General features: G+C 46.5%; 4 protein-coding genes and 10 non-coding genes across 14 annotated transcripts; 6 read left to right on the forward strand and 8 right to left on the reverse strand.

Annotated features, from left to right (window-relative positions):
• Nucleotides 1–11301: 11301 nt before the first annotated feature.
• On the forward strand, nucleotides 11302–11801 carry LOC100496129 (histone H3). The gene has a single exon (XM_018092772.2). It carries the CDS (start codon nucleotides 11341–11343, stop codon nucleotides 11749–11751), a length of 411 nt encoding a protein of 136 aa, XP_017948261.1. The 5' UTR covers nucleotides 11302–11340; the 3' UTR covers nucleotides 11752–11801.
• Nucleotides 11802–11864: 63 nt separating this feature from the next.
• h2ac12 (H2A clustered histone 12) lies at nucleotides 11865–13072 on the reverse strand. Its single transcript, NM_001126645.1, is given in 1 exon segment — nucleotides 11865–13072. A coding segment is annotated over 1 exon segment (393 nt). The 5' UTR covers nucleotides 13058–13072; the 3' UTR covers nucleotides 11865–12664.
• A 226-nt stretch (nucleotides 13073–13298) lies between these two features.
• On the forward strand, nucleotides 13299–13802 carry LOC101734494 (histone H2B 1.1). The gene has a single exon (XM_004917001.4). The coding sequence runs from the start codon at nucleotides 13374–13376 to the stop codon at nucleotides 13752–13754; it is 381 nt and encodes a 126-aa protein (XP_004917058.1). The 5' UTR covers nucleotides 13299–13373; the 3' UTR covers nucleotides 13755–13802.
• Nucleotides 13803–16386: 2584 nt separating this feature from the next.
• LOC101734349 (histone H1B) lies at nucleotides 16387–17142 on the reverse strand. Its single transcript, XM_004916999.4, has one exon. The coding sequence runs from the start codon at nucleotides 17111–17113 to the stop codon at nucleotides 16427–16429; it is 687 nt and encodes a 228-aa protein (XP_004917056.1). The 5' UTR covers nucleotides 17114–17142; the 3' UTR covers nucleotides 16387–16426.
• Nucleotides 17143–20774: 3632 nt separating this feature from the next.
• trnaf-gaa lies at nucleotides 20775–20847 on the reverse strand. The gene has a single exon. It is a non-coding gene; the product is annotated as a tRNA-Phe (tRNA).
• Nucleotides 20848–21315: 468 nt separating this feature from the next.
• Nucleotides 21316–21388, forward strand: trnam-cau. Its single transcript has one exon. It is a non-coding gene; the product is annotated as a tRNA-Met (tRNA).
• A 76-nt stretch (nucleotides 21389–21464) lies between these two features.
• On the forward strand, nucleotides 21465–21550 carry trnay-gua. The gene is given in 2 exon segments: nucleotides 21465–21501; nucleotides 21515–21550. It is a non-coding gene; the product is annotated as a tRNA-Tyr (tRNA).
• A 321-nt stretch (nucleotides 21551–21871) lies between these two features.
• On the reverse strand, nucleotides 21872–21943 carry trnag-ucc. Its single transcript has one exon. It is a non-coding gene; the product is annotated as a tRNA-Gly (tRNA).
• Nucleotides 21944–22176: 233 nt separating this feature from the next.
• On the reverse strand, nucleotides 22177–22248 carry trnae-uuc. The gene has a single exon. It is a non-coding gene; the product is annotated as a tRNA-Glu (tRNA).
• Nucleotides 22249–22772: 524 nt separating this feature from the next.
• Nucleotides 22773–22845, reverse strand: trnaa-agc. Its single transcript has one exon. It is a non-coding gene; the product is annotated as a tRNA-Ala (tRNA).
• Nucleotides 22846–23152: 307 nt separating this feature from the next.
• trnaf-gaa lies at nucleotides 23153–23225 on the reverse strand. Its single transcript has one exon. It is a non-coding gene; the product is annotated as a tRNA-Phe (tRNA).
• A 468-nt stretch (nucleotides 23226–23693) lies between these two features.
• Nucleotides 23694–23766, forward strand: trnam-cau. The gene has a single exon. It is a non-coding gene; the product is annotated as a tRNA-Met (tRNA).
• Nucleotides 23767–23843: 77 nt separating this feature from the next.
• On the forward strand, nucleotides 23844–23929 carry trnay-gua. The gene is given in 2 exon segments: nucleotides 23844–23880; nucleotides 23894–23929. It is a non-coding gene; the product is annotated as a tRNA-Tyr (tRNA).
• A 321-nt stretch (nucleotides 23930–24250) lies between these two features.
• Nucleotides 24251–24322, reverse strand: trnag-ucc. The gene has a single exon. It is a non-coding gene; the product is annotated as a tRNA-Gly (tRNA).
• Between the last annotated feature and the right edge of the window lie 514 nt (nucleotides 24323–24836).

The raw sequence follows: 24836 nt of genomic DNA on the forward strand, positions 1-24836 counted from the left end.
CCGCCAACACCCCCCCCCCCCCCACACCAGGATGGGACACACTGAAGTTTTCTGCGCATCCCATTCCCAGTGCTCCGTATGGGAGCAAGCTCACTCACTCTCCCTGCCAGCCACCCAACATGCCGGCCTGCATCTTCTGGCTTCTGAATTTATAGGCACCCGCAGGTCTATACATAGAGGGCAGAAGCCGGGTTGGGGAGGGTTCAGGTTCAGGGTGGGAGCAAATATTGGGTAAAATATTTCTCGACCCGCACATTATTATCAGGACCAATGGAGAGAAAAAGAAAGGAAAGCGTTAATCAACCCCACCCATAAATAGGAGTTACCACTTTTTTTTGTCCTACCTGTATAAGAGAGTGGATTGTTTTTCCTTACAAGAGGTTTTGTCCTTCTTTTTTTATTCCCTGAAAGTGTATGAAGTGTATTAGCTAAGCCTAAGGCATCAGCTCCAGGCCCAGAGGATGGGACCACCCCAGGGGTAGAAGGGGATAGAACTCTGCCCCTCTGGTTTTGCTGCCAGCACACTCAGACGTAACCAAGGGTTGCCCTTAGCTAAAATGGCGCCCGTTCCTCTAAGTTTTGTCTGAGACAAGTCAGTGAATATAGAAGCAATGGAGTACAGAGAGATGAATTGCTGGAGTCAATGTATTAGATTGATTTCCAGAAAGAAGGTAGAGCGAAGTTCCTTTCATTCTCTCATGAATACGGCAGATCTCTGTTGTAAAGGTCTTAGATCAAGTAGATTACGGGCCTGATTCACTAAAGTAAAATTAGTCACGATAATTAGCGCGCGATTCACCATAGTATTATCGCGTGCGTTAAGTCGCCATTTTCGCATGCGTTATTTTTCGCGCTAGTTTTAACGCATGTGTTAATTTTTGTGCTGAAAAGAACACGATCGCATGATTCACAAACACTTAGGCGCGCTAAATATCGCATTGGTCTATGCGAAAATTAACACCTACTACAGGCAGGCGAAAAATTATAGAAAAGTACAGTAAATGAGTTTTTGGCAATAAAATATGGACTTACAGTGTTATTTATTCAAGTCTGTGTCTTTTTACTCAATTTTACAAAAGTCTTGGCATGTATGGAATTTCGCTACTAATATACAGTACTATAGCGGTAAATATTGTGTTGCACAAAATACATTACTATGTATATTTTGGCGATTTTTTTTGTCGCGACTTTGTAATCTCGAGACTTTCAGACATTTTGTAGCGATTTTGTAATCTCGTGACATGTGCGACTTGGGGCCATTTTGTGTCATTGAGCCTGCAGTCACACTACAGAGAGGACCATGCCTGGGGTTTCTAATCTGCTACCAGGGGAGAGGCGCTATATTGTCACCGTTCTCCTACGTTCAGGATATGACGACCCGCCGCTGGGGCCCTTAGGGGTCCACGAGAGGAAGAGGGCGATCCTGCGCGAGCTAAGAGAGGGTTTGCTCGCCGGGTTTGCCCTTGATGTGGACCCCCGCCAGCTCCGGCATCAGTGGTCCGACCTGAAGCGCAGGAATTCTGATCTGATAGCTGAAATTGCAGAAGGTAATTATTGTACTTTATTATGCTTTTACAGTATACGTTCAGTAAAAGATTTAGCAAGTAATTTGAACTAAAGGTACAAATGTAAGAAATGTCAGGGATGATGAAAGTAACATAGTAAGTTGGGTTGAAAAAAGACATACGTCCATCACGTCCAACCATAATGCCAGTGAGGAACTGAAACGTTGCTCACAATAAACTTCTGAATATTATTTCACATCTTTGTGACTCCTTGTGAAAATCCTGTGTGTGCCGTCACCCCATGCCTGTCTAGATTTTGTTTTGCCACAGGCACCCAGGTGTTATTGTTCCTTATGGTGTGCAGCTTCCCAGCACTTCCTATTGTATATATATATATATATATACACATCTATTTCACTATTTTCAAATACATATGCATAAATGAGTTTAAAGCAGGGGGGTAGCAGCAGGGAGCGGCCCATAGTGTGAGTCATTTGGGGAAGGGCCACAAATGTTTTAGGGGGCCCTGGCTAACAATGTCTGTGTGTCCTTTGTATTGATGTGAGGGTTCACAGGGGGAGGGGCCATTGGGGGCGTGGGAGGAGGGGGGCCCAAAAAATGTTGTTGTGAGAGACCCCGTTATTTATGATGGTGTATGAATGTATATATATATATATATGTATATTACACAAAATAACATCTTGCAATACTATCTCACAGAACTTCAGCTGGCGCCTCATCCCCAGGCCCAACCTCAGGCACACCTGGCTCCCGTGGCCCACCAGGCTCCACCGGCCCCAGAGGCCCCAGCACCGGCCCCAGAGGCCACAGCACTGGCCCCAGCACCGGCCCCCGAGGCCCAAGCACCAGCCCCAGAAGTGGCCCCAGCACCGGCCCCCGAGGCCCAAGCACCAGCCCCAGAAGTGGCCCCAGCACCGGCCCCAGAGGACCCGGACACTCCCCCCCTTCCTTCCTCCCCCAGTTTCCCCCCAGGCCCTTGAGTTCTCCCCCCAGGCCAAGCGCTGGGCACCAGGTTCTCCTGCACACGAGGGACCATCAGTGCAGGAGGACCTGGCCAACATCAAGGCCGAGCTGGCCCAGCTCCGGGGGGAAATAGCCGAACTAAGGCTATTTCCCCCCGGTTTTTTACCTTTAATTGTTAAAATAAAAGATTTTATTTTTCTACTTTTGAACTGAGTAATGTCTAATTATTTTTCCTTCCTTGATATGGTATTCTATACTTTCATGTAGTTTCCCCTACACTCTTACATTTATCAGTAACAGCATCAATATGCTATATGGGTTAAATGTTTGCAAATATTCTGCCAACAATTTTGTCTTTAGCCCATTTTGCTGAATAGTAAAACTTGCGTTAATTAGTACATAGCGTATTTTCTGGCGAGTGTGATAACTGCCAATCCAATGTTTTGTTGCCAGAATAATTGCAATATTATATTTGTCCCCGTTTAATAAAGTGCCCATAACATATTTGCCATTTATTCTGTGTCTAAAATCTCCCACTTAATTTAAGCCACTTTAGCAAACGGACCCCTAAGTATTTGGCTAAATATTCTTAAATGCCCCCCCCATTTTATTATCTCTAGCACTTCTTTTTTTTCTTACTTATATTTTTATTGTTTTTTTGGGGGGGGGTTTGCAAATAAACATTTATACAGCACCTCTCTAGCACTCTGTGCTCTCCCAGGGCAAAATGTCACCAGTTTTATGCTGCCGATTGTTGCGTGCGTAATGTTGCGACAATTAGCGCTTGCGATAAATAGCGTGCATGCGAAAAATACCGTGCACGCTATTTATCGCGACAAAAATATCGCATGAAATACCGCGCGTAAAATAGCGCAAGTATGCTTATAGTGAATCGTGTGAAAAGTCGCGAAAATTAAGACGCAATAAAATTTTTACCGCATGCTATAAATAGCGCACGTTTTATCGCACTTTAGTGAATCGGCCCCTTTATGTTTTCTTTGGCCCTCAAAGATACTTCATGTGCCGCTCTGCAGAGACCACTGGAGATTTCTTCGTATAGCTCTGTACATCGAGGGAGGACTTTGTCATTTCCAGTTCAGAGTTTTGCCTTTGGTATAACCACAGCTTCTCGGGTATTTACCAAATAGTAGTAGAATAGCGTCAATAGCAACTTTTCATTGGGATGAAGAAATCACAATAATCCCTTATCATAGCGATTTCAACCTTTCTTCTACAGAAGCACAGGAACAGAGCTATCTTCCTACTTCAACATCTCAGATGGATAATCAACTGTGAAAAATCCTTATTAATTCCATTCAGAACAATCCAGTTTTTGGGGTTGAAGTTGGAGTTCAGCCAGGATGAAGGTTTATCTCCCTCCAGAGAAGGTACTCAGCCTGAAGGATTCAGTTCAAGAGGTTGTTGTCCAGCCGCACTCCTCTCTCAGGGGTCTAATGAGAGTCTTAGGACTGATAACTTCAACTATTGATACAGTGCCTTGTGCAAAGTTCCACATGAGACCTATTCAGAGGGAAGTCCATCTCAGATGGGATTGACAGCTTTCTTCAATAGCAGGGGTCCTCAAATGTTTTAATCAGGGGGCCAGTTCACCATCCCTTGGACTGTTGGGGGGGCTGGACTATAGTTTGGAAAAAAAACATCAACGAATTGATGTACATATCTTATTTGTAGTGCTACCAACTTAGGGGCCCACATCTAGACACACTTCTTTTTGCTGCTCCTCTTAATAATACGACCCCCCAAACACATTGCCTTTTAACAGGAACTCCCAGCAGGTACACTGTCTACTGCTGCACTATTTTATATAGGGGCCCCGGTATATGTTTTTAAGCAAATAATATCTTGTAACCCAAAGGTCACAATATAATACCTACATACCAGACAACAAGCGGGTTAAGGATCTGCAACTGCTGTGTCTGTGAGCCCAGATCCCCAGCAGTAGAACAATTAGCCTGGTAGAGTTGTGCTTGTGCTGTGTACTACTGCCTGGCTCTTAGATTGCCTCTGCTATGTTTTCCCATTCTGAAATCTCGTGAGATTTGCAGTCTGAAATCTCCTGATGATGTCATCATAAACCGGAGTCACTGGTAAGCTGACAGGTTGTCCCTACTTTGTAGTAGCACTAAATTGCAGCGCCCCCCACCCCAACAAGCACATGTACTTAGGCACAACATCGCTCAGAGCATTTTGATTTAATTCTTTTTTTAATAAAAATCCACCTATGCCGACACAGGTACTAGCAAGGGAGGAGGCAGCAGGGGCCATAGTTTGCGGACCCCTGTTCAGTAGAGACAGATTTTTCTCTCAGCAGAGAGACAACACAGGAGGTATTTAACAAGGAACTGGCTGTCAGTGCTATTAAGGTTCAGATCTCTGCTCTCTCTGCCCTTTTGGATAAGCCTCTTTCATCTTTTCCTCCTATTACAAGGAAGTGAAGGATATATCAAAGATAAGGCCTAAGGAGTATCAACCTTTTCCTTCCTTTGGGATCTTTCTCTTGTCTTTGGGAAAGCTGTGGGAATCTCCATATGAACCCTTGGAGAATTGTTCCATCAAGTGTCTTTCCTTCAAAGCTCCTTTTCTATTAATCATTACTTCTACTAAGCAGATTGGAAAATTACTGGCCATGTCTTCTAAGGAACCCAGGAAAATTGTTTTTTCCTGGCCCTCTCCATATCAGCACTCTCCGGGATAGCCCTCCCCTCTCCTCATGGAAGAACCTCTCCCACCAATCAAATAAATTACATTACATTATAAATTACAGCAAGACTCCTACCTCAGGTTAGGTTGCGGGAGCAGGAGTCATTTTTTTTTTCTTGCAGCGGCATTTTCTAGATGTCCACAAGTGGAATTTGAAACAGTTGGAGATGGGCTTGAATTAGATTCCTCATCAGAAGAAGAACCAAAGGAGGGGGATCGACTGGCATTTGATGAGGCCATGATTCCTCCTTTAATTAGAGCCATCAGAAGTACACTGTATTTAGTGGAGGATAGTCATCAATCCTCCTCTTCTTTTCTTCCAGGGTCCAAGAAGAGGACACAGAATTTTCCCTTGCATCATGGAGTTAATGACCTTATTAAAGGAGAATGGGAGGATGGGAAGAGAATGGGACCTCTAGAAAATTAAAGGTACAGTCTAAATTTAATAAGCTATATCCTTTTAAGCAGGAGGAGGTGAAAGACCTATGCTCCATTCCATCAGTGAATGCTCCCATGGTTCACTTCGCGAGGAGTACCTTACTACCACTAGAATATGAAGCCACACTAAAGGATCCTGTGGATAGAAGGATTGAATCAGAATTGAAAAGGTCATTCCAAGTGGCAGGGGAGATGTCCAAACCCGCTATAGCTTGTGTTTCAGTGGCAAAGGCCATGGAGACCTGGCTAGAAAACCTTAAATCAGCCATCAGAGAAGGGCGAGAGATGTCGGACATCCTTGAAGGGTTTTCTGAACTCCAGATGGGAACCTCATTTCTACTCAATGCTTCAATAGACATCACTCGGTTAGCCTCTAGATCCTTAATGCTTTCCATGGTGGCAATGACTTAGGTCCTGGGAAGCAGATGTCACCTCTAAAGCAGCCCCGTTCCAGGGTCAGGTGCTTTTTGGTAAGAAATTGGAGGAACTCATTTCTAAAGCATCTGGTGGAAAGAGTCAAATTTTGCCACAAAAGAAGTGAAAGCAACAAATGAAAAAGTTCTTTTGTAGTAAAGTCCCAACTGGTCAGGGGGGTCAAAGTAGCTCCTTTTGACACTTTGGTTCCAGAACAGCCGCTCCAGCTTAGGCCTCCTGAAAGCCCTTCAGAAGAGAGGGGTACCCAGGGGCCAGTGGGAGGAGAGAGATTACAGCATTTTCTGGCCATCAGTGGCTTTTGGATATTGTGAGAAGGGGAAACAGAGTTCTGAAATCAGATACTTCCCTCAAAGTTCTTAGTATCACCCCTTCTGAAGCCATTGGAAATGAAACAGGCTTTGCAATCATGCCTTCAGCAGATGTTGTCTCAGAAGGTTATAGTTCCTGTTCCAGCAAGGGAAAGAGAAAGGGGGATTTATTCCCATTTGTTTTTAGTTTGAAAACCATCAGGTGCATGGCGTCCAATACTGAATCTCAGGAGGGTAAACCAGTACCTTTATGTTCAAAGATTCAGGATGGAATCTTTGGAATCAGTAAGAGCAGAGATCTGTACAGAGGACTGGATGTGCTCCCTGGACATACAGGATGATTATCACCATGTTCCTGTTGCAGAGGAACATCAGAAGTAGCTAAGGTTCTGCATAGGAAACCAGCAGTTTCATTTCGCCTGCCTACCCTTAGGCATTTCCGCTGCACCGCGGGTATTCTCCAAAATCTTGGTAACTGTGGTCGCTTTTCTGAGATGGCAGGTTTCATTACCTAAACAATCTAATTCTTCTAGCATCCACAAGGAGTCAGGCCATACGTCACAGGTTCTGCAAAACCATGGCTGGTGCCTAAATTTTGCAAGGAGCCAGCTTAACAAGTATCCTTTCTAGGGGCGATCATAGACGCGGGAAAAGGGGTGGTAAAATTATCATCTGGAACCGGCATCAACACTGGCTTATCTTCTGGGTATGATGGCATCCTCCATTCATCTGGTGGCCTGGGCACCCTGGCACATGAGATTTATTCAGTTACGTCTGATCAGGTCAGGGGGAATTGTCGATCCTTGCATTCGGTTCAGATAGATCAACCTTTCAAAGAGGCACTGAGGTGGTGGCTACAACCAGATCGATTGTCCATAGGAGTTGCCTCTCTTTCCATGAAAATGGATAATAGTAACCACAGACACTTCAGGATCAGGCCGGGTTGTGGTGCTAGAGGGAAGAGCGGTGCAAGGTCTATGGCGGCAGTCATCGTCAGACATTCCCTCAAATATATTAGAAGTAAGGGCCATTCATCAAGCATTACAGTTTTTTCAAAACGAGTAAAGATCAAAAGCAGCAACTTGTCGGCTTTCACATATGTCAGGAGACAAGGAGGGACCAGGAGTCTAAGTCTTCTGGCAGAAGTAGAACCGCTGTTAGTATGGGCAGAACATCACTTGTCTTACATAACAGCGACCTTTGTTCCAGGCAGACTCAACAAGGAGGTGGACTTTTTAAGTCCCAACTCCTTAGATCCTCACGAATGGCAGCTCCATCCAAGGGTCTTTAAACTTTATGGCTTCGGCAAACAACAGCAAATGCAAAAGGTTCTTCGCCAGGAGGACAGACCCTCAGACTCTGGGGGTGAATGCTCTGACACAACAGTGGCCAAAGGGTTTATGTTACATCTTTCCCCCTCTTCCTCTGATTCCGATGGTTCTGCAGAAGCTGAAGGGGAGCAAGGGAGAATTGATCAGCATTGCTCCAGCTTGGCTGAGACGGCCTTGGCTCCCAACTCTTCTCATATTGTCGATGGTCCCACAGTAGAAACTTCCACTTTCCAGGGATCTCTTGATTTAGGGACCATTTGTTCACCCAGATCCAGGCCATTTAGCCCTGATGGCCTGGAGATTGAGCAGAAGGGTCTAGAGGCACAGGGTCTCTCTAAGGAAGTCATTGAGGCACTCATGAGGTCAAGAAAATCTACAACTAATTCAAGGTACTGGAGTGTCTGGAGAGCCTTTATCAAGGAGAGAGTTGATCAAGAAAATGGTCTTCCAATCTCAGTTGGTGAACTCCTAGAGTTTCTACGGAAGGGTCTTGAGAGTGGACTCAAGGTCAGAACACTGATAATGCATGTTTTGGCTATCTCTGCCCTTTCAGGGGTGCATTTGGATTTGCATCCGTTGGTGATTAAGTTCTTTAGGGCAGCTATGCGGATGTTACCAGCCAGAAGAGCTTCATGTCTGAAATGGGACCTTCCATTGGATCTAGACTTCATCTCATCGAAACCATTTGAGCCCATTCAGGAAATTTTGATCTGGTATTTAACCCTGAAAACAGTTTTTCTAGTTGCAGTCACTTCAGCCAAAAGAGAAGGAGAACTGCAGGCTCTGAAATATGAAGATAGTCCAGTTTTTCTTCAGGATAAGGTTATCCTGCTTTTAAACCTGGTCAAAGATTTTCATTTCCAAGAGGAACTTCTTTTCTGGAAAACTCTCAGGATGATGCAGATAATCCACTACATCTCCTGGATGTCAAAAGAGCGGTTATGGCTTATTGTCAAGCTACACAAGAGCTCAGGAAAGTTATAGATTATTCGTTTTTCCAGGGGGAAAGAGAAAAGGAGAAGCAGCTTCTAAATCTACCATCTCCAGATGGATCAAAGGAGTTATCTCCAAGTCCTACTCTTCCAGAGGTTTACCAGCTCCCAGGGCTACAGCTCACTCAACCCAGGGTAAAGCAACTTCTTGGGAATCAGACGTAGGTACATCTCTGGAGGTGATATGCAGAATGGCTTCCTGTGCATCTCCAAATACCTTCATTTCACATTATAGGTTGGATGTGTCTTCAGCCAATTATGTGCACTTTGGACGTAATGTTTTATCTACCATTTCCTACGCTCATTAAACAGTGCACAGTTGCATTTCTTGGAGTTAATTTGTCCAACCCAACATTCGGGAAGCTTGCTATATCCCGGAGAGTGCTGATATGGAGAGGTACCAGGAAAGGAAAATCACGGTACATATGAGACAAGTTTCCCTTTTCCTTATGTTATCGAGGAGGCACAAGAGGGACAGTCAGCTTCTTCTGATGGATGCAGGATGAATCCAGAAGTCTGGATTCTCTCTGAAGTCTTCAGGAGCGATGAAAATCTGTTCATCAGTTTTGCAGGGAGGAGTAAAGTTTTTTTTAGAGCCTTTCATCCCTATTTTGTTTCCCCCACCACAGGTGTGGGCTAATAGAGCCTGCACTCCAGATAGGGGAAACATTAGTTTAAAAAAAAAACAAAAAACAAACAAACCGCCCCTGCCAGCGCTGGGCTACCCACACCGGGAGGCAGCCATGTTGGGGCACACACATGCTCATAATGAGAGAGGGATGCCACCTTTCCAGATCACAGCTCACTCTGCTAGAGAGTTATTTACCTCAGGGGCTAAAGTTGCAGGAGAATCTATGGATCCCATACAACTACACAGCGCTATACAAACGCTAATGTCAGTACTAACAGAATAAGTATTAATTGGCAAGGTTAATTGCACTGCCCAATACTGATAGTGTCAGTCTTTCATACAACATCTTGGCATAATATAAATAGGAATCCTACAGAAAGAAGGTTTTATGGGGGTCACACAGTTTTGGAAACCAAACCCTAAAGATACCCTTAGCTACTGTTTTTAATGGCAACAATTAAAACAAAAATACCCAGAAAATAAGAAACACAGTGCCTGATGAACAAAAGACTTTATAGAAAATCTGAACACTTCTTTCTAAAATCTCTTTCCCGCCACATTCTCTCCCTCCCTACCCACATAAAACAGTCATTGTACAAGAAGCGGTTTGATTCCCGTTTAGAGCTCTTTGCTGCCCCCATGTGGTTGATATAATTGACCTCGCAGCAGACGTTTCCGGGATTCAGAGTCAGTCAGCGCATGCGAAGAGAATAAGAAACATGTTATATTTTTTTTAATTGTAATATGGTTTGAAAAAGTCAAGTAAGTAATTAATAACCATAATCGTCATCGTTATGTAGCCCACTTTTGGTATTTTCTGTGCTGCTACCTGCTGATTACTTATTCTTGGCGCTACAGGAGTCCTGAGCCCCCGCTTACTATGGGGGTTAATAAGGATTTCTCCCTTAAAGGCGTGCCTCCACCCAGGGATGGTGTTGTGGAACTATAATCCACCCCCTGGGAACTTAACAGTCTCTAGTACCTCTGCTTGGGATCCACACACAGCCCCCAGTACCTTTCCCCTCCCTGGGGTAGTAGCTTACCGGCAGGTAGGTGATCCTTGTGCAGGAAACAGTCAAATACACAACTGATTTGATGCAGAAGATTGAATTGGTTTATTAGGGCAGGACCTCTCCAGGAGTGGCAAACATATTATTCACACAGCATGCAGGGCTTTATCTCCTCACTACTCATTGAGAGCTTTCTCCTGTTGGGCAACTCACGGTACTCACGCCAAGTGTCTCCTTCTAGGTGATCTCCCCGGTACTCACGCCAGAAGGCACCCCCTCTTGGGGCCCTTCCCGGTACTCGCGCTAGGCAGCATCACCACAGGCAGCCCACCCCGGTACTCACGCCTAAGCCCCCTCAGATACAGCCTCCTGGGCTAGCGGTGACCTTGTCCACCTACCTAACCACTTATGGCCCTGCACTCCGGCTGATGTAATGCCGGGAGGTCTTAACCTCACTTCCACTCCTGGAGGGGCAATATCCGCCCATGCTAAACTCCGGTTGTCCTACATGTCACTCCTAGAGCGACCTATTATATAACTTCTACCACTAAACTGTACCTGGGGTACTCCTTACTGGAGCAGTCCCCAAAATGTCTGCCTACAGCACATGGCTGCATCCCCTTATATGGGCCTATGCACCACCCTGTGGCCATATCCCGAACTGCAGGTATACACCCTGTTAACTGTTTAACAACCCAGTCATCCCAGTGTCCCTGTTTACTATCACCACCCTGTGGCCTGTCCTAGGGGTTCCTGTCCTAAGGGCCCATTTTTGGTAAACCCCTACAGTTATATAACATATAATTTCGGACAGACTTTTGGCGGGCATTTTTAAAAAAAATCAAATTGGTCTGAGCAGCCAATAAAAATGTAGAAGTAAAAGGGCGTGTTTGCATGGAGCCAATCACAGGGAGGCGCTGGCTATAAATAGGATGTTTGGCAGCCCCCAGACACCATAAGGTTTTAGTGCTTCTACGTTGTTGCAATGGCCCGTACTAAACAGACCGCCCGCAAATCCACAGGCGGGAAGGCTCCCCGCAAGCAGTTGGCCACCAAGGCAGCCAGGAAGAGCGCCCCGGCCACTGGCGGAGTCAAGAAACCCCATCGTTACCGCCCAGGGACTGTGGCTCTCCGGGAAATCCGCCGCTACCAGAAATCCACTGAGTTGCTGATCCGCAAACTGCCTTTCCAGCGTCTGGTCCGGGAGATCGCCCAGGACTTCAAGACCGATCTGAGGTTCCAGAGCTCAGCCGTTATGGCTCTGCAGGAGGCCAGCGAGGCTTATCTGGTGGGGCTCTTTGAGGACACCAACCTGTGCGCCATCCACGCCAAGAGGGTCACCATCATGCCCAAGGATATCCAGCTGGCCCGCAGGATCCGAGGGGAGAGGGCTTAGATCCGAGGGGGTTTTATTCACTGGGCACAAAGGCTCTTTTCAGAGCCACCGACACTTTCTGGGAATGAGCTTTTCACTTCTATTTGGGCTTTTGTTACAAAACGATACATTGATAGACTGGAACCAGCAGAATTACATATATTTGTGTTATATTGTGTCTATTACACAGCACTTGCGTTTACACACGACAATCGTCTTTGTTGCAATGTAATTGTACCGGTTAGTCTATCACTATATTTTCTGCAGGGCTTGTCCCTTTTGCTGCTCACTTTTAACCTATTGTAGTAAAATCTGGGCATCTGGGTTTGATTAGAAAAAGTCCCAAAAAACACTGATTTGAACTCATGCCAGGAACTGTATATATATGATACATTTAGATTATCGGTGCTACTGGCCCTTTTGCTGCTCGGATTTCTTGAAACAAAGGCCACTGCTTTTCCGTGTTACAGGCAAATTAAAATACAGAAACCCAATATATAGGGACAGGTTCCTTGCGTTTTATGGTGTTGGTCGATCGACTGTTTCCCAGTAGCATTAGTTTACCCCAATGCGCTGTTTGGGATAAAGGTAAATGAAGTGGAATTAATTGTATTTGGCGTAGAAAAATCTAGCAGCGCTGTTTTGCCCGTGTGTTTAAGCGCTCGCCTTATAGTTACAGCACTGCACACTTGCTCTTATTTAGCTTTGAAGTACTAAAAATAGTGCTTGAGCTATATATCATTTTTTCATTAGCAACCATTATAGCAAAATGTCTGCCTACAAACGGAATTTCACAGTAAGGTCCCCATATCAAACATGTACGGTTTCATTTTGTACTACAGAGTACCATCAGGTTACACAGCGCTGTTTAGACAGAGTGGGGGGCTCTGAAAAGAGCCTTTGGGTTGGGGTCAGGGCACTCTCATTCCTGGGCTCACTTGCTCTTGGCCGCTTTGGTGCTCTCGGTTTTCTTAGGGAGCAGCACGGACTGGATGTTGGGCAGGACACCGCCCTGAGCGATAGTCACCCCTCCGAGCAGTTTGTTCAGCTCCTCATCGTTGCGCACAGCGAGCTGCAGGTGCCTGGGGATGATACGGGTCTTCTTGTTATCCCGGGCAGCGTTCCCGGCCAACTCCAGGATCTCAGCGGTCAGATACTCCAGCACTGCGGCAAGATAGACTGGAGCTCCGGCTCCCACCCGCTCAGCATAATTGCCTTTCCTCAGCAGCCGGTGAACACGGCCGACTGGGAACTGCAGCCCAGCCCGAGATGAGCGAGTCTTGGCCTTTGCCCGGGTCTTCCCGCCTTGTTTGCCTCTTCCTGACATGATTGCTGCTTCGTGTTACACAAAATAACTCCATACAATGTAACGTGCACTTTTGCTTTTATAGGCATCTGTGGGAGTACTTCTCTTCTCTGATTGGTTAGGCTGAATTGCAGCCAATGAAACACAAGCTTTAGGAGTCACCAATCGTATGAATGTAACGGGGAGAGATGAGGCGGTTACACGTCATGCAGTAGAACCAGCCAATAGAAATCAGTGTCACTCTCCAGCCATAGTTACACGGGCAGGGTATATAAGAAGCTGCAGCAGGAGGAGGCTTTATAGTTTGTTTGCAGACTGACCGTGTATCTGAGGGAAAATGCCCGAACCCGCCAAATCCGCCCCAGCGCCAAAGAAAGGCTCTAAGAAAGCGGTGAGTAAAACGCAGAAGAAAGATGGGAAGAAGCGCAGGAAGAGCAGGAAGGAGAGTTACGCCATCTACGTGTACAAAGTGCTGAAGCAGGTGCACCCTGATACCGGCATCTCTTCCAAGGCCATGAGCATCATGAACTCCTTTGTTAACGATGTGTTCGAGCGCATCGCAGGGGAAGCCTCCCGCCTGGCTCATTACAACAAGCGCTCCACCATCACCTCCCGGGAGATCCAGACCGCGGTCCGCCTGCTGCTGCCTGGGGAGCTGGCCAAGCACGCTGTGTCCGAGGGGACAAAGGCTGTGACTAAATACACCAGCGCCAAGTAATCCCCATTCCCTGCCCCGCAACAACACAAAGGCTCTTTTCAGAGCCCCCACCTCCTCTGTACAAGGGCTGCACAGACTCACAACTATCCTGCTGTGAATTCACATTTCTTACACAGTTAAATTGATAAGGGATTTTTACTAAGTTTTTTTTTTTTTTAACCTATATGGGCTGTGGTTGTGTAGTTCTACTGTATATAAAACATGAAGATATTAAACATTACTGCAAGTTTCTCCCAACAATTGGGATGGATCGTCCAATTTATATATCCTATTCACATACGTTGGGATCACTTCCAAATACTTAGCGCACAATCCTCTCTCACAGATAAATAGCGCAGCTAGAAGTTTAGACTCGTTATAATGAAGCTGAGGCAGCAAATGGCCACATGTGGGGGAGGGGCTCTGCCTGCAGCTGCAACATTGCTTTGTTCTCTGAACTTTCTGTTTCTCTCACAGAAGCGCCAAAATATATAGTATATAATCAATAAGGGATATTTGCTACAATATTTGAAACTATTTTATCTCCGGGGCTGTGATATTGTCTTCAGCTTTCTCGTAAAAATACAGCACAGTCGTTTTTCATTTGCATGCAATAGGAGTAATATAACATTTATTACATAAAGCGGGATTCCTTTACCTCAAAATATTTGTTATAAACCCTAGTGCTCATTCCCTTTCCAGAGATAAATTGTGCGGATAGGAGCTTAGAATGGAGTTGGGGCACCAAATGGCTCAGTGGGGGGGGGGGTCCCATTGTTCTCTGAACTCGCTGCTTCTCTCACAACCGCAACCAAATCCTCTCCTTTCCCTCCTGTCAGTCACCGAGACCCCCAATTATATCTGCCGACTAATAGCCCATACTGTGGGAGCCATTGGCTTATTCAGAAAGCCCGCCAAAATGTCTGGCCGTTATATGACCGCCCAATAAAATACAATAACCCCTTTGCTCTGGCAGCCTACATAGCGTTTATTTATATATATTTATATTGCCCCATCTCTTTAGCTCGAGTTATTACAGCCAAGTCACCTATTCAGGAGATTTATCCCTTCAGCCATTCAGATCCGCACTGTGGGCCCGGACCTACTTTCCTTCCCAACCCGTAACATTGTATCTAATCAATTTATAGGGAGCAGATAATATACAGACACAGCCTTTTCCTGAAATAGTGGGGGCCCTTAAAAGGGCCTTTGGGAAATGATGCTGTGAGGGAATAAGAGGGTTTAACCCCCGAATCCGTAGAGAGTGCGGCCCTGGCGCTTGAGAGCATACACCACATCCATAGCGGTAACAGTCTTCCTCTTGGCGTGCTCGGTGTAGGTGACAGCGTCCCGGATAACGTTCTCCAGGAAAACTTTCAGCACCCCCCGAGTCTCCTCATAAATGAGGCCGGAGATGCGCTTGACTCCCCCTCTGCGTGCCAGGCGGCGGATGGCGGGCTTGGTGATCCCCTGGATGTTATCCCGCAGCACCTTCCTGTGGCGCTTGGCGCCTCCTTTCCCCAGGCCCTTACCGCCCTTGCCTCTGCCAGACATGTTCAACCTTCAAAAGCTTTTCAGAATGATTCCGCTCTGTCCGCACAACCTCATGTATAAAGAGACTGAGCAGACCTGATAGGGAACTGCACTGACTCTCACCCCTCCCTTTTCTTTACTGTTCCAGGGTAAAACATTTGGCAACTTCTGATTGGCTAAACCATGAAGCGCCCATACTCATTAGCAACAAGGAGTGTAACAAACTGCTGCTTATAATAAAGAGCCGCCAAAACTATGGCAGCGATATGTTTATAGAGCAGTAAAATGATTATTCCTATATCCTCAGCATTCTGCCCTGAGATTCATTAGTGCATTTCCCTCTGCTGGAATAGTTGTATGTAACTGCAGAACAATACATTTATAGAACAGGGGTAATTAAAATAATAAATACGAGGCTCAATTACATTATATATAAGGATTAAACCCTGTGGAATTTAGAATCTAAGTGGAAGGGTAATTTACCGACACAGATATATTAAGGATACTAAGTGCTGCAGGTTACAGTGGGTGACACAATATAAGCGTTACTCCGGGTTATTTCAACGTCTTACTGGAAAAATATGTTTACAAAATCAGTTTGTTGTTAATGTCACTTACACGCCCTCTAATGCTGCTGCAACTCTCTGAGCCTCTCAGCTGAGCTGTTTGTTACTCTGCCTTGTCTTTCCCCTATTTGTTACTTTTCTAATGAGTTGGAGCTTTGAGCTGACAAAGTAGCACTTACATTGTTACACTGGGACATTCGCTCCGTTACACACATTGCTGGATACAACTCGCAACAATGTCACTTTCCTACTGTTGCATTTACGTTACAGGGAACAGGGGCTAAATTCCTATCTGAGAATTTCTAATTTGGCAGAACTAAGGGGGGAGGGGGAGGTTTAAGCAGATTTAAGTGACTGAGAGCAGTCCGGCAGCACTAAGGGGAGGTGAATGCAACTATTTTTGTGTGTTTGGGAAACTTTGTAGTGATTAGTTGGCGATAACTGAACGAATGTTGGGCCGGTGCGAGGTTAATAGTTTTTATTGCTTATTCAAAGCCACGGTAGAAGCAGGAGACCCCACTATATTACAAGCCCTTTCAGGGGGATGTGGTGGCTTTTAAAAGAGCCTTTGGGGCAGTTGGCCAGTGAGCCAGCTTATTTCTTCTTAGGGGCGGCTTTCTTTGCTTTAGCCACTTTGGGTTTGGCTGCTTTGGCCTTTGCGGGGCTTTTGGCAGCTTTGGGCTTCACGCTCTTTTTTGCGGGGCTCTTGGCCACTTTCTTGGCTTTGGCAGCTTTAGGCTTTATGGGGCTCTTCGCTGCCTTTGCTGCTTTCTTCGCCACCTTCTTTGGGCTCTTGGCGGCCTTTGCTGCTTTCTTCGCCACCTTCTTTGGGCTCTTGGCGGCTGCGGACACCTTCTTGGGCTTCTTCGGGGACTTGGCTGCCTTCTTTGCTGCCGGTTTCTTGGCTTTGGCTGCTGCCGGTGCCGCCTTCTCCTTACTCTGCAGCTGCTTCTTGTTGAGCTTGAAGGACCCGGAGGCTCCGTTCCCTTTCACTTGGACAAGGGTCTCCTTACTGACCAAGCCCTTGAGAGCCAGCTTGAGGCGGCTGTTATTCTTCTCCACATCGTAACCTCCTGCAGCCAGAGCCTTCTTCAGAGCTGCCAGGGACACCCCGCTGCGCTCCTTGGAAGCGGATACGGCTTTGACTATCAGTTCGGACACACTGGGCCCAGATGGCTTCTTGGATTTAGTGGCCCCCGCTGCTTTCTTGCTCTGTTTCTTCTTCTTGGCTGCGGGTTCAGCCGGGGGAGGAGCAGGCGCCGTCTCAGCTGCTTCAGCCATTGCAAATCTTCTACTGATTTCTTATCAAAAGATAAATACGACATTGGAGCGTTTCAATTCTTCTTATATAGAATATTTCTGTCTGCTTATTGGCTGACTTTCATTCTGATACCGTTTTCTAATTGGACACAATTTAGCCACACCCACCGTTTACTTTCCGTGTTCAGCATTAGGGAGCTTTCATTCTGTGTTTCCTGCTTCTCAAAAAGCAAAGTTATTAATAATATCTACTTCCATAAATATCCCGGGGATTATACAGTCACTTGCAGGGTAAATGTCCCTGTCTCTGACAGCGATTTTCTGCATGTTGGTTACACGGATTGTCCCCAAACAGCCCCTGATATCTCAGGCGCACTCCTGTCAGTCTGGGTGAGGTTTTTATAAAACATTAATTTTCCTTGTTCATTGGGATCTATTTCCTCCATCTCTTATCCCTGAGAGAGAGAGGGGTATGGGGAGGGATATCAGGGGGACAGTGAGGGGTTTGGAGGCTACAGAAGAAATCCGTGGGGGTTGCACTGGCAGAGAAGTAGCACAGTCCCGAACCTGCTGTAGTACAGTCATTGCAGCATTCACACAAGTCCCACTGCCTGCATTGTATTATGTCATTAGTTACACTATCAGCACTAATAAAACATATCTATGTATATATCACACGACTGGACACATTATTGCCCCACAGAGCTGACTTTATACCGGCAATTTTAAGTATCAAATGAAAGTATATTTTATTATTGGAACAGTTGTTACCAAGTGAGACTGGGAACACTCCAGCAAGATACAAATGTTCCCCCACTCCAGTCTGATTTCATATGTTGTGTGAAGTTAATTCTATGGAGTAAAACAATGCTCTCCAAGCTTATTGAGTTGTGGTCCAAGAACAATACACACAATCCCACAATCAGGTGGGAGGGGAGGAGTGAAGGTGTCAGAATATATAAAATAATATTGTGGTACTTGGACTTCTGTTTATATTTTTCATAGTTGGGGGACTAAAAATCTATGCTGAGAGGCTGCATTCAGCCAGTTGTACAGCCCTACAGTAGAAGAAATGGCTTACATTATTATTATTATTATTATTATTTTATTATTATTAACACTTATTTATAAAGTGCCAACGTATTCCACAGCGCTGTGTAGTTGTATGTGTGGCGACTATGCATATATACCTGCAAGTGTATGATAGTAATATCATTTATTTGTATGAATGTATATAGTGCACAAGATGTTAATTAAGTTGCTTAAGTTGGGAATGTTTGAAGTGCTTTTGTGGTAGTTACCTTGGTATTATATGGTGATGGGTGGGTGGTCAACACCAAGATATCACAGGAAGCCAACTGGAGGGTCTTTTGCATTTCAAAGTGGAAGTGTTTGTACAGTTGTTTATGGTGAGGCAGCTCCTTATGGGAACTACCTGACTGATTAACACAATAAGATTCTGATACCTGATTATCTTGTCAGCCAATCAGAATCTCACTGACCAAAGTAGGGATGTGTTCTAAAGGTCCCCATACACGGGCCGACTATAGCTTCTGATATGGGTCCCTTGGACCGATTCGGCAGCTAATCGGCCCGTGTATGGGGAGAGCAGAGCGGCCTGGCCGACCGAGATCTGGCCTGAAATTGGCCAGATCTCGATCGGCCAGGTTAGAAAATCTGGTCGGATCAGGGACCGCATCGGCTCGTTGATGCGGTCCCCGATCCGACTGCCCCATTGCCGCCCACATAATCCGATCGTTTGGCCCCAGGGCCAAACGATCGGATTTTTTTTTTAACCTAAATGCTCCCCGATATCGCCCACCCGTAGGTGGGGATATCGGGGGAAGATCCGCTCGCTTGGTGACATCGCCAAGCGAGTGGATCTGCTCGTGAATGGCCACCTTTAGAGTATAACTTGTGAAGCTCTTAAGGTCCCCATACACAGGCAGATCCGATGCGGGAAGATCAAATGCGATGTCGCCAAGCAAGTGGATCTTCTCCTGATATCCCCACCTACGGCTGGGAGATATCGGAAGAACCCAGGGGCCAAACGATCAAATTATTATGTCGGGCACAGGAAAAGTCGGTCCGGGGACCACATCAACGAGCCAATGCGGTCCCTGATCCGACTAGATTTTCTAACCTGCCCGATGGAGATCTGGCAGATTTAAAGGAACAGTAACACCAAAAAATGAAAGTGTTTTAAAGTAATTAAAATATAATGTACAGTTGCCCTGCGCTGGTACAGCTGGGGTGTTTGCAACAGAAATGCTACTATAGTTTATATAGATGAGCTGCTATGTCAGCACAAGGGCAGCCATTGAAGCTGGGAAAAAGGAGAAAAGGCACAGGCACATAGCAGATAACAGATAAGCTTAGTAGAATATAATGGGGTTTTATCTGTTATCTGCTAAGTCTCCTGTAAATGGCTGCCCCCGTGGCTACACAGAAGCTTTATTATATAAACTATAGTAGTCTTTCTAAGGAAAACACACCAGTTGTACCAGTGCAGGGCAGCATTACATTATATAGTAATTACTTTTATACACTTTCATTTTTTGGTGTTACTGTCCCTTTAAGGCCAGATATTGGTTGGGCAGGCCCGTCGGTAGTGCCCATACACTGGGCGATTAGCTGCCGATATTGGTCCCTTGGGGCCGATCAGCCTGTGTATGGGGACGTTTATACTCAGATTGATAGAAATATAGACACACACAAACAAAGATATATATATTAGTGATAGGGATTAAATTACTAAATGCTGTGATAGAGGTTAAATTACTTAATGCTGAATTTATACAAATTTTGTTTTAAATCACGAAGGTCTGAGAAAGTATTACTTCAGTTATGATGATTATCCTCACTATCTTGTCTTTGTCCAAGTTGCTCCGGCCTTGATTATCTCAGCTAATATTCAAGGCTAAGAGATCATAATAAAGCTTCAGTAGCTACTTAAATAATTTCTGTATTTCTACTAATAATTGCAATGTACCCACCCATGATACGTAAGCATAATGGGATGTTTTTTTCTATCTACTATATAAGTAATATCAAAACAAAATAAAGTTGAACTTGTTTGCAATACACATACTGGTTGTATCGTTTGTACAAGTTCCCTGATCAGCGCACATGCGCAGACGATATCAGATGTTTCGCCGACGCACAGATTAAATCGAACCGGTTCGTGACTGCTTAGATACAGTGCAGAGAAGCACAGACAGAGTTAAAGAAATTAACCCTTACAATTAGGTTAGTTAGAAGTGCTAAGTGCTTTGTCTCTGGGCTGGATAATCGAAATAAATTCGCTTAATCTCTGGAAAAGAACCGTGGTTGCTTCCTTTTACTTGGTTGTGGTAAATATTGGAATCCCCAGTATATTTGTAAGAATATACTACATCACCACAATACAACATTTTGGTGCCGTGAATCTGATTGATCTAAAATTCAACATGTGTTGCTCGTTACGAGTACAGTTTGGCCTTTGCGGATGTCAAATGTGCTCAGGTCTTCCCAAGGGCAACGGAGGAGGTATTTTCTCTGACGGCGACCTACTTAGCAAGAGCAGGGGGCCAGTCTTCCATATAGCACCTTAACAATTATGTGGCTTAATTACGCCTTTGCTTGCTGCTGATTGGCCTTCATCGCGCCTAGTTAAAACGCTCTCAAAATCCGCGGCTCCACCTGCCGAAACCTGGGATCGAACCAGGGACCTTTAGATCTTCAGTCTAACGCTCTCCCAACTGAGCTATTTTGGCACAGCTGCAGCCGGCGGCAAGCGCCCTGCTAAGGCCTGGGCCTGCAGTCCAACCTTTGGTTGGCCCGTCTATCGCAAGCCCCAGCACTGCGGGTGCAGCGGGGGACTGTAGGTTTAACAGAGCAGTCCCTAGGTCGCTGCTTCAACTCTGGCTCCAAGGACACTTTTTCCAGTTTGCCACATGCTGCTTTTCCAAGCAAGTTAAACCACCAGTTGCTTAAAAAGGCTTCGAGTAGGGCAACAGACTGAAGGAAAACGGGGGTTTTCGGAAGAGCTCGACATGGGGCTCTTGTTCTCTTTTTTGCTCCACCCTAAGTTTTAGAGGTCAAAATATTTGTCCTTTTGAAAGACTTGCAAAATGCACATTGGCTATGCCTCAGTCTGTTTATGACATAAGTCACTGCAATTTTTTGTAAGGGTGTATGCAGTAGAGCACACCAGGGTGGACACCAGACGCCCGCCGCTTGCAGCCTCGTTAGCGCAGTAGGTAGCGCGTCAGTCTCATAATCTGAAGGTCGTGAGTTCGATCCTCACACGGGGCAGACTTTTGGAAGGCTTCGGCTTCTGTTGGGTTTCTCAAGAGAACTGTCACCCCCTCCCGTCGGCGCGCCTTTCCGGCCTTCCATAGCTCAGCTGGTAGAGCGGAGGACTGTAGGTGTGATACAGCAATCCTTAGGTCGCTGGTTCAATTCCGGCTCGAAGGATGCTTTCTTAGAGCTCGCGCTGCCCGTTCCGGTGCTGCTTTCTTACTTTTTGTTTTGTTTTCATTCAAGCCAATCCTGCGTACAACTTAGAAAAATGAAGAATTTTAGCATGATGCACACAGTGAGAAGACTGCACAGGCTGTAATGCAGACACGTTCCCACTGCAAATCTCCTCTCTGAAGGTTGCAAAGGACAGATTGGAAGCGCTTTTGCCCTGTACCCTGCATGGGCAGGCATGGCTGCAAAGTGGCGACATCCGCGGGTCACTATGGCGGCAACCTTTTTAAAAAGCGCTCGTCCGTGCCGCAATAGAGGACGCTGTGCGTTGGCCGGGAATCGAACCCGGGTCAACTGCTTGGAAGGCAGCTATGCTCACCACTATACCACCAACGCCATAGGCGCTCTGGTGGGCGCACGTTCTGTGACAGCGGATGTCTCAAACGGAAGACGCTCTGAAATGCAATAAGGGCGCTCAGGTCTGGGCTCTTTCACGTTCGTTCTCCATACCCACCTGTGGCCTTTAATCGCAACAAAGGCCAAAGTTGCACACCTGAGCATAGCAGAAATCTTTAGGCACTGGACCAATCAATGGGCTCGCCAAGCAGTTGGAATAGCAAAAGCGGCGCTTCCCATACCGGGAGTCGAACCCGGGCCGCCTGGGTGAAAACCAGGAATCCTAACCGCTAGACCATATGGGACCCTGGGAGCCCGGCGCACCGTGGTGTGTGTTTACTCACTCGGGAAACGCTCTTCTGCCCGCATGGCGGGAATTCTCAAGGAAACAGCTTTGCCTCTAGTTTGGAGGATGACCCAAATAGGAATTGCCTTGGCCTTTGCTTGAGAACCACTTTAACCCTTGGCAATTTGACACCGTCCATAAAGGATTTGCAGTTTCCAGCCCTCGGTGGTCTGTGTCGTAGCTCACTGTAGAGAAGAAAGCGCGATTCCAGTACTGCACGGCCTTTTGGGCTGCACAACAGCTTCTTACCACTCTTCTTTGGGTGCTTGCCCTCGGTTGTGCAAGCAGCAGCCGGTGCAGTAATGGAATGACGCTTTTCAGAGGGTTCTGTCAACTCCCATTTACTCGGGTAAGAAATGAACGTTGCTCCACGCTGTACAGGACAAGAGGTCTGAGGGACGTTTCCACTCCTCTCTCTTTTTAAAAACACTAGACAGAAGCGCGTTGCGGCCCCGCCCACCCGCTCTGAAAAGAGCCACCTCCTGGAGGATGCGGGCATCGATCCCGCTACCTCTCGCATGCTAAGCGAGCGCTCTACCATTTGAGCTAATCCCCCTCACGGTGCAGCGCCAGCACACAGGACCTCCGACAAACCTCAACTTGGGCAGTTTTTTCAAGCTACGGCGGCGTCTGTGTTGCTCGTTACGAGTACAGTTTGGCCTTTGCGGATGTCAAATGTGCTCAGGTCTTCCCAAGGGCAACGGAGGAGGTATTTTCTCTGACGGCGACCTACTTAGCAAGAGCAGGGGGCCAGTCTTCCATATAGCACCTTAACAATTATGTGGCTTAATTACGCCTTTGCTTGCTGCTGATTGGCCTTCATCGCGCCTAGTTAAAACGCTCTCAAAATCCGCGGCTCCACCTGCCGAAACCCGGGATCGAACCAGGGACCTTTAGATCTTCAGTCTAACGCTCTCCCAACTGAGCTATTTCGGCACAGCTGCAGCTGGCGGCAAGCGCCCTGCTAAGGCGTGGGCCTGCAGTCCAACCTTTGCTTGGCCCGTCTATCGCAAGCCCCAGCACTGCGGGTGCAGCGGGGGACTGTAGGTTTAACAGAGCAGTCCCTAGGTCGCTGCTTCAACTCTGGCTCCAAGGACACTTTTTCCAGTTTGCCACATGCTGCTTTTCCAAGCAAGTTAAACCACCAGTTGCTTAAAAAGGCTTCGAGTAGGGCAACAGACTGAAGGAAAACCGGGGTTTTCGGAAGAGCTCGACATGGGGCTCTTGTTCTCTTTTTTGCTCCACCCTAAGTTTTAGAGGTCAAAATATTTGTCCTTTTGAAAGACTTGCAAAATGCACATTGGCTATGCCTCAGTCTGTTTATGACATAAGTCACTGCAATTTTTTGTAAGGGTGTATGCAGTAGAGCACACCAGGGTGGACACCAGACGCCCGCCGCTTGCAGCCTCGTTAGCGCAGTAGGTAGCGCGTCAGTCTCATAATCTGAAGGTCGTGAGTTCGATCCTCACACGGGGCAGACTTTTGGAAGGCTTCGGCTTCTGTTGGGTTTCTCAAGAGAACTGTCACCCCCTCCCGTCGGTGGCACATTTCCGGCCTTCCATAGCTCAGCTGGTAGAGCGGAGGACTGTAGGTGTGATACAGCAATCCTTAGGTCGCTGGTTCAATTCCGGCTCGAAGGATGCTTTCTTAGAGCTCGCGCTGCCCGTTCCGGTGCTGCTTTCTTACTTTTTGTTTTGTTTTCATTCAAGCCAATCCTGCGTACAACTTAGAAAAATGAAGAATTTTAGCATGATGCACACAGTGAGAAGACTGCACAGGCTGTAATGCAGACACGTTCCCACTGCAAATCTCCTCTCTGAAGGTTGCAAAGGACTGATTGGAAGCGCTTTTGCCCTGTACCCTGCATGGGCAGGCATGGCTGCAAAGTGGCGACATCCGCGGGTCACTATGGCGGCAACCTTTTTAAAAAGCGCTCGTGCGTGCCGCAATAGAGGACGCTGTGCGTTGGCCGGGAATCGAACCCGGGTCAACTGCTTGGAAGGCAGCTATGCTCACCACTATACCACCAACGCCATAGGCTCTCTGGCGGGCGCAGGTTCTGTGACAGCGGATGTCTCAAACGGAAGACGCTCTGAAATGCAATAAAGGTGGCCATACACGAGGCGATTTCGCTCGTTGTGCGATGAACGATTATATCGACAAACGATCGTATGGCGATCGAGTTCCCATACGATATGCCATCCACGAGCAACGATAATTCGGGAAAGATTTCGTCGCATCATTATCGTAAAATATGTACGATCGTACATCTACGTACGATCGAATGTCGTGGTCGTGACGGAAGCGGTATTTACAGGAAACAGGAAGTGACGTGACATTCTTCGTCGCTGGGCATTTGTTTCCGAAAGTTCGTTCGTGTGAGACGAACAACAAACGATGTGTGCAATGGCTTCGTTTATGGATCACAAGCAGAGAGCTGCGCTAGCAATCATCTTATTAAACGCAGCAGCAGAAAAGAAAAAAAAGAAGCGATCATTGTGGAGTAAACGGTGGCTTTTAAACCGTGAGAAGCTTTCCCACATGGGT

Source organism: Xenopus tropicalis, chromosome 3 (genome assembly GCF_000004195.4).
Source record: "Xenopus tropicalis strain Nigerian chromosome 3, UCB_Xtro_10.0, whole genome shotgun sequence".
In the NCBI taxonomy this organism is placed as follows: Eukaryota; Metazoa; Chordata; class Amphibia; order Anura; family Pipidae; genus Xenopus; species Xenopus tropicalis.

What these genes read in the sequence shown, in the direction of transcription:
- LOC100496129 (XM_018092772.2), top strand. Translation starts at nt 11,341, where the DNA reads ATGGCCCGTACTAAACAGACCGCCCGCAAATCCACAGGCGGGAAGGCT.
- LOC101734494 (XM_004917001.4), top strand. Translation starts at nt 13,374, where the DNA reads ATGCCCGAACCCGCCAAATCCGCCCCAGCGCCAAAGAAAGGCTCTAAG.
- LOC101734349 (XM_004916999.4), bottom strand. Translation starts at nt 17,113, where the DNA reads ATGGCTGAAGCAGCTGAGACGGCGCCTGCTCCTCCCCCGGCTGAACCC.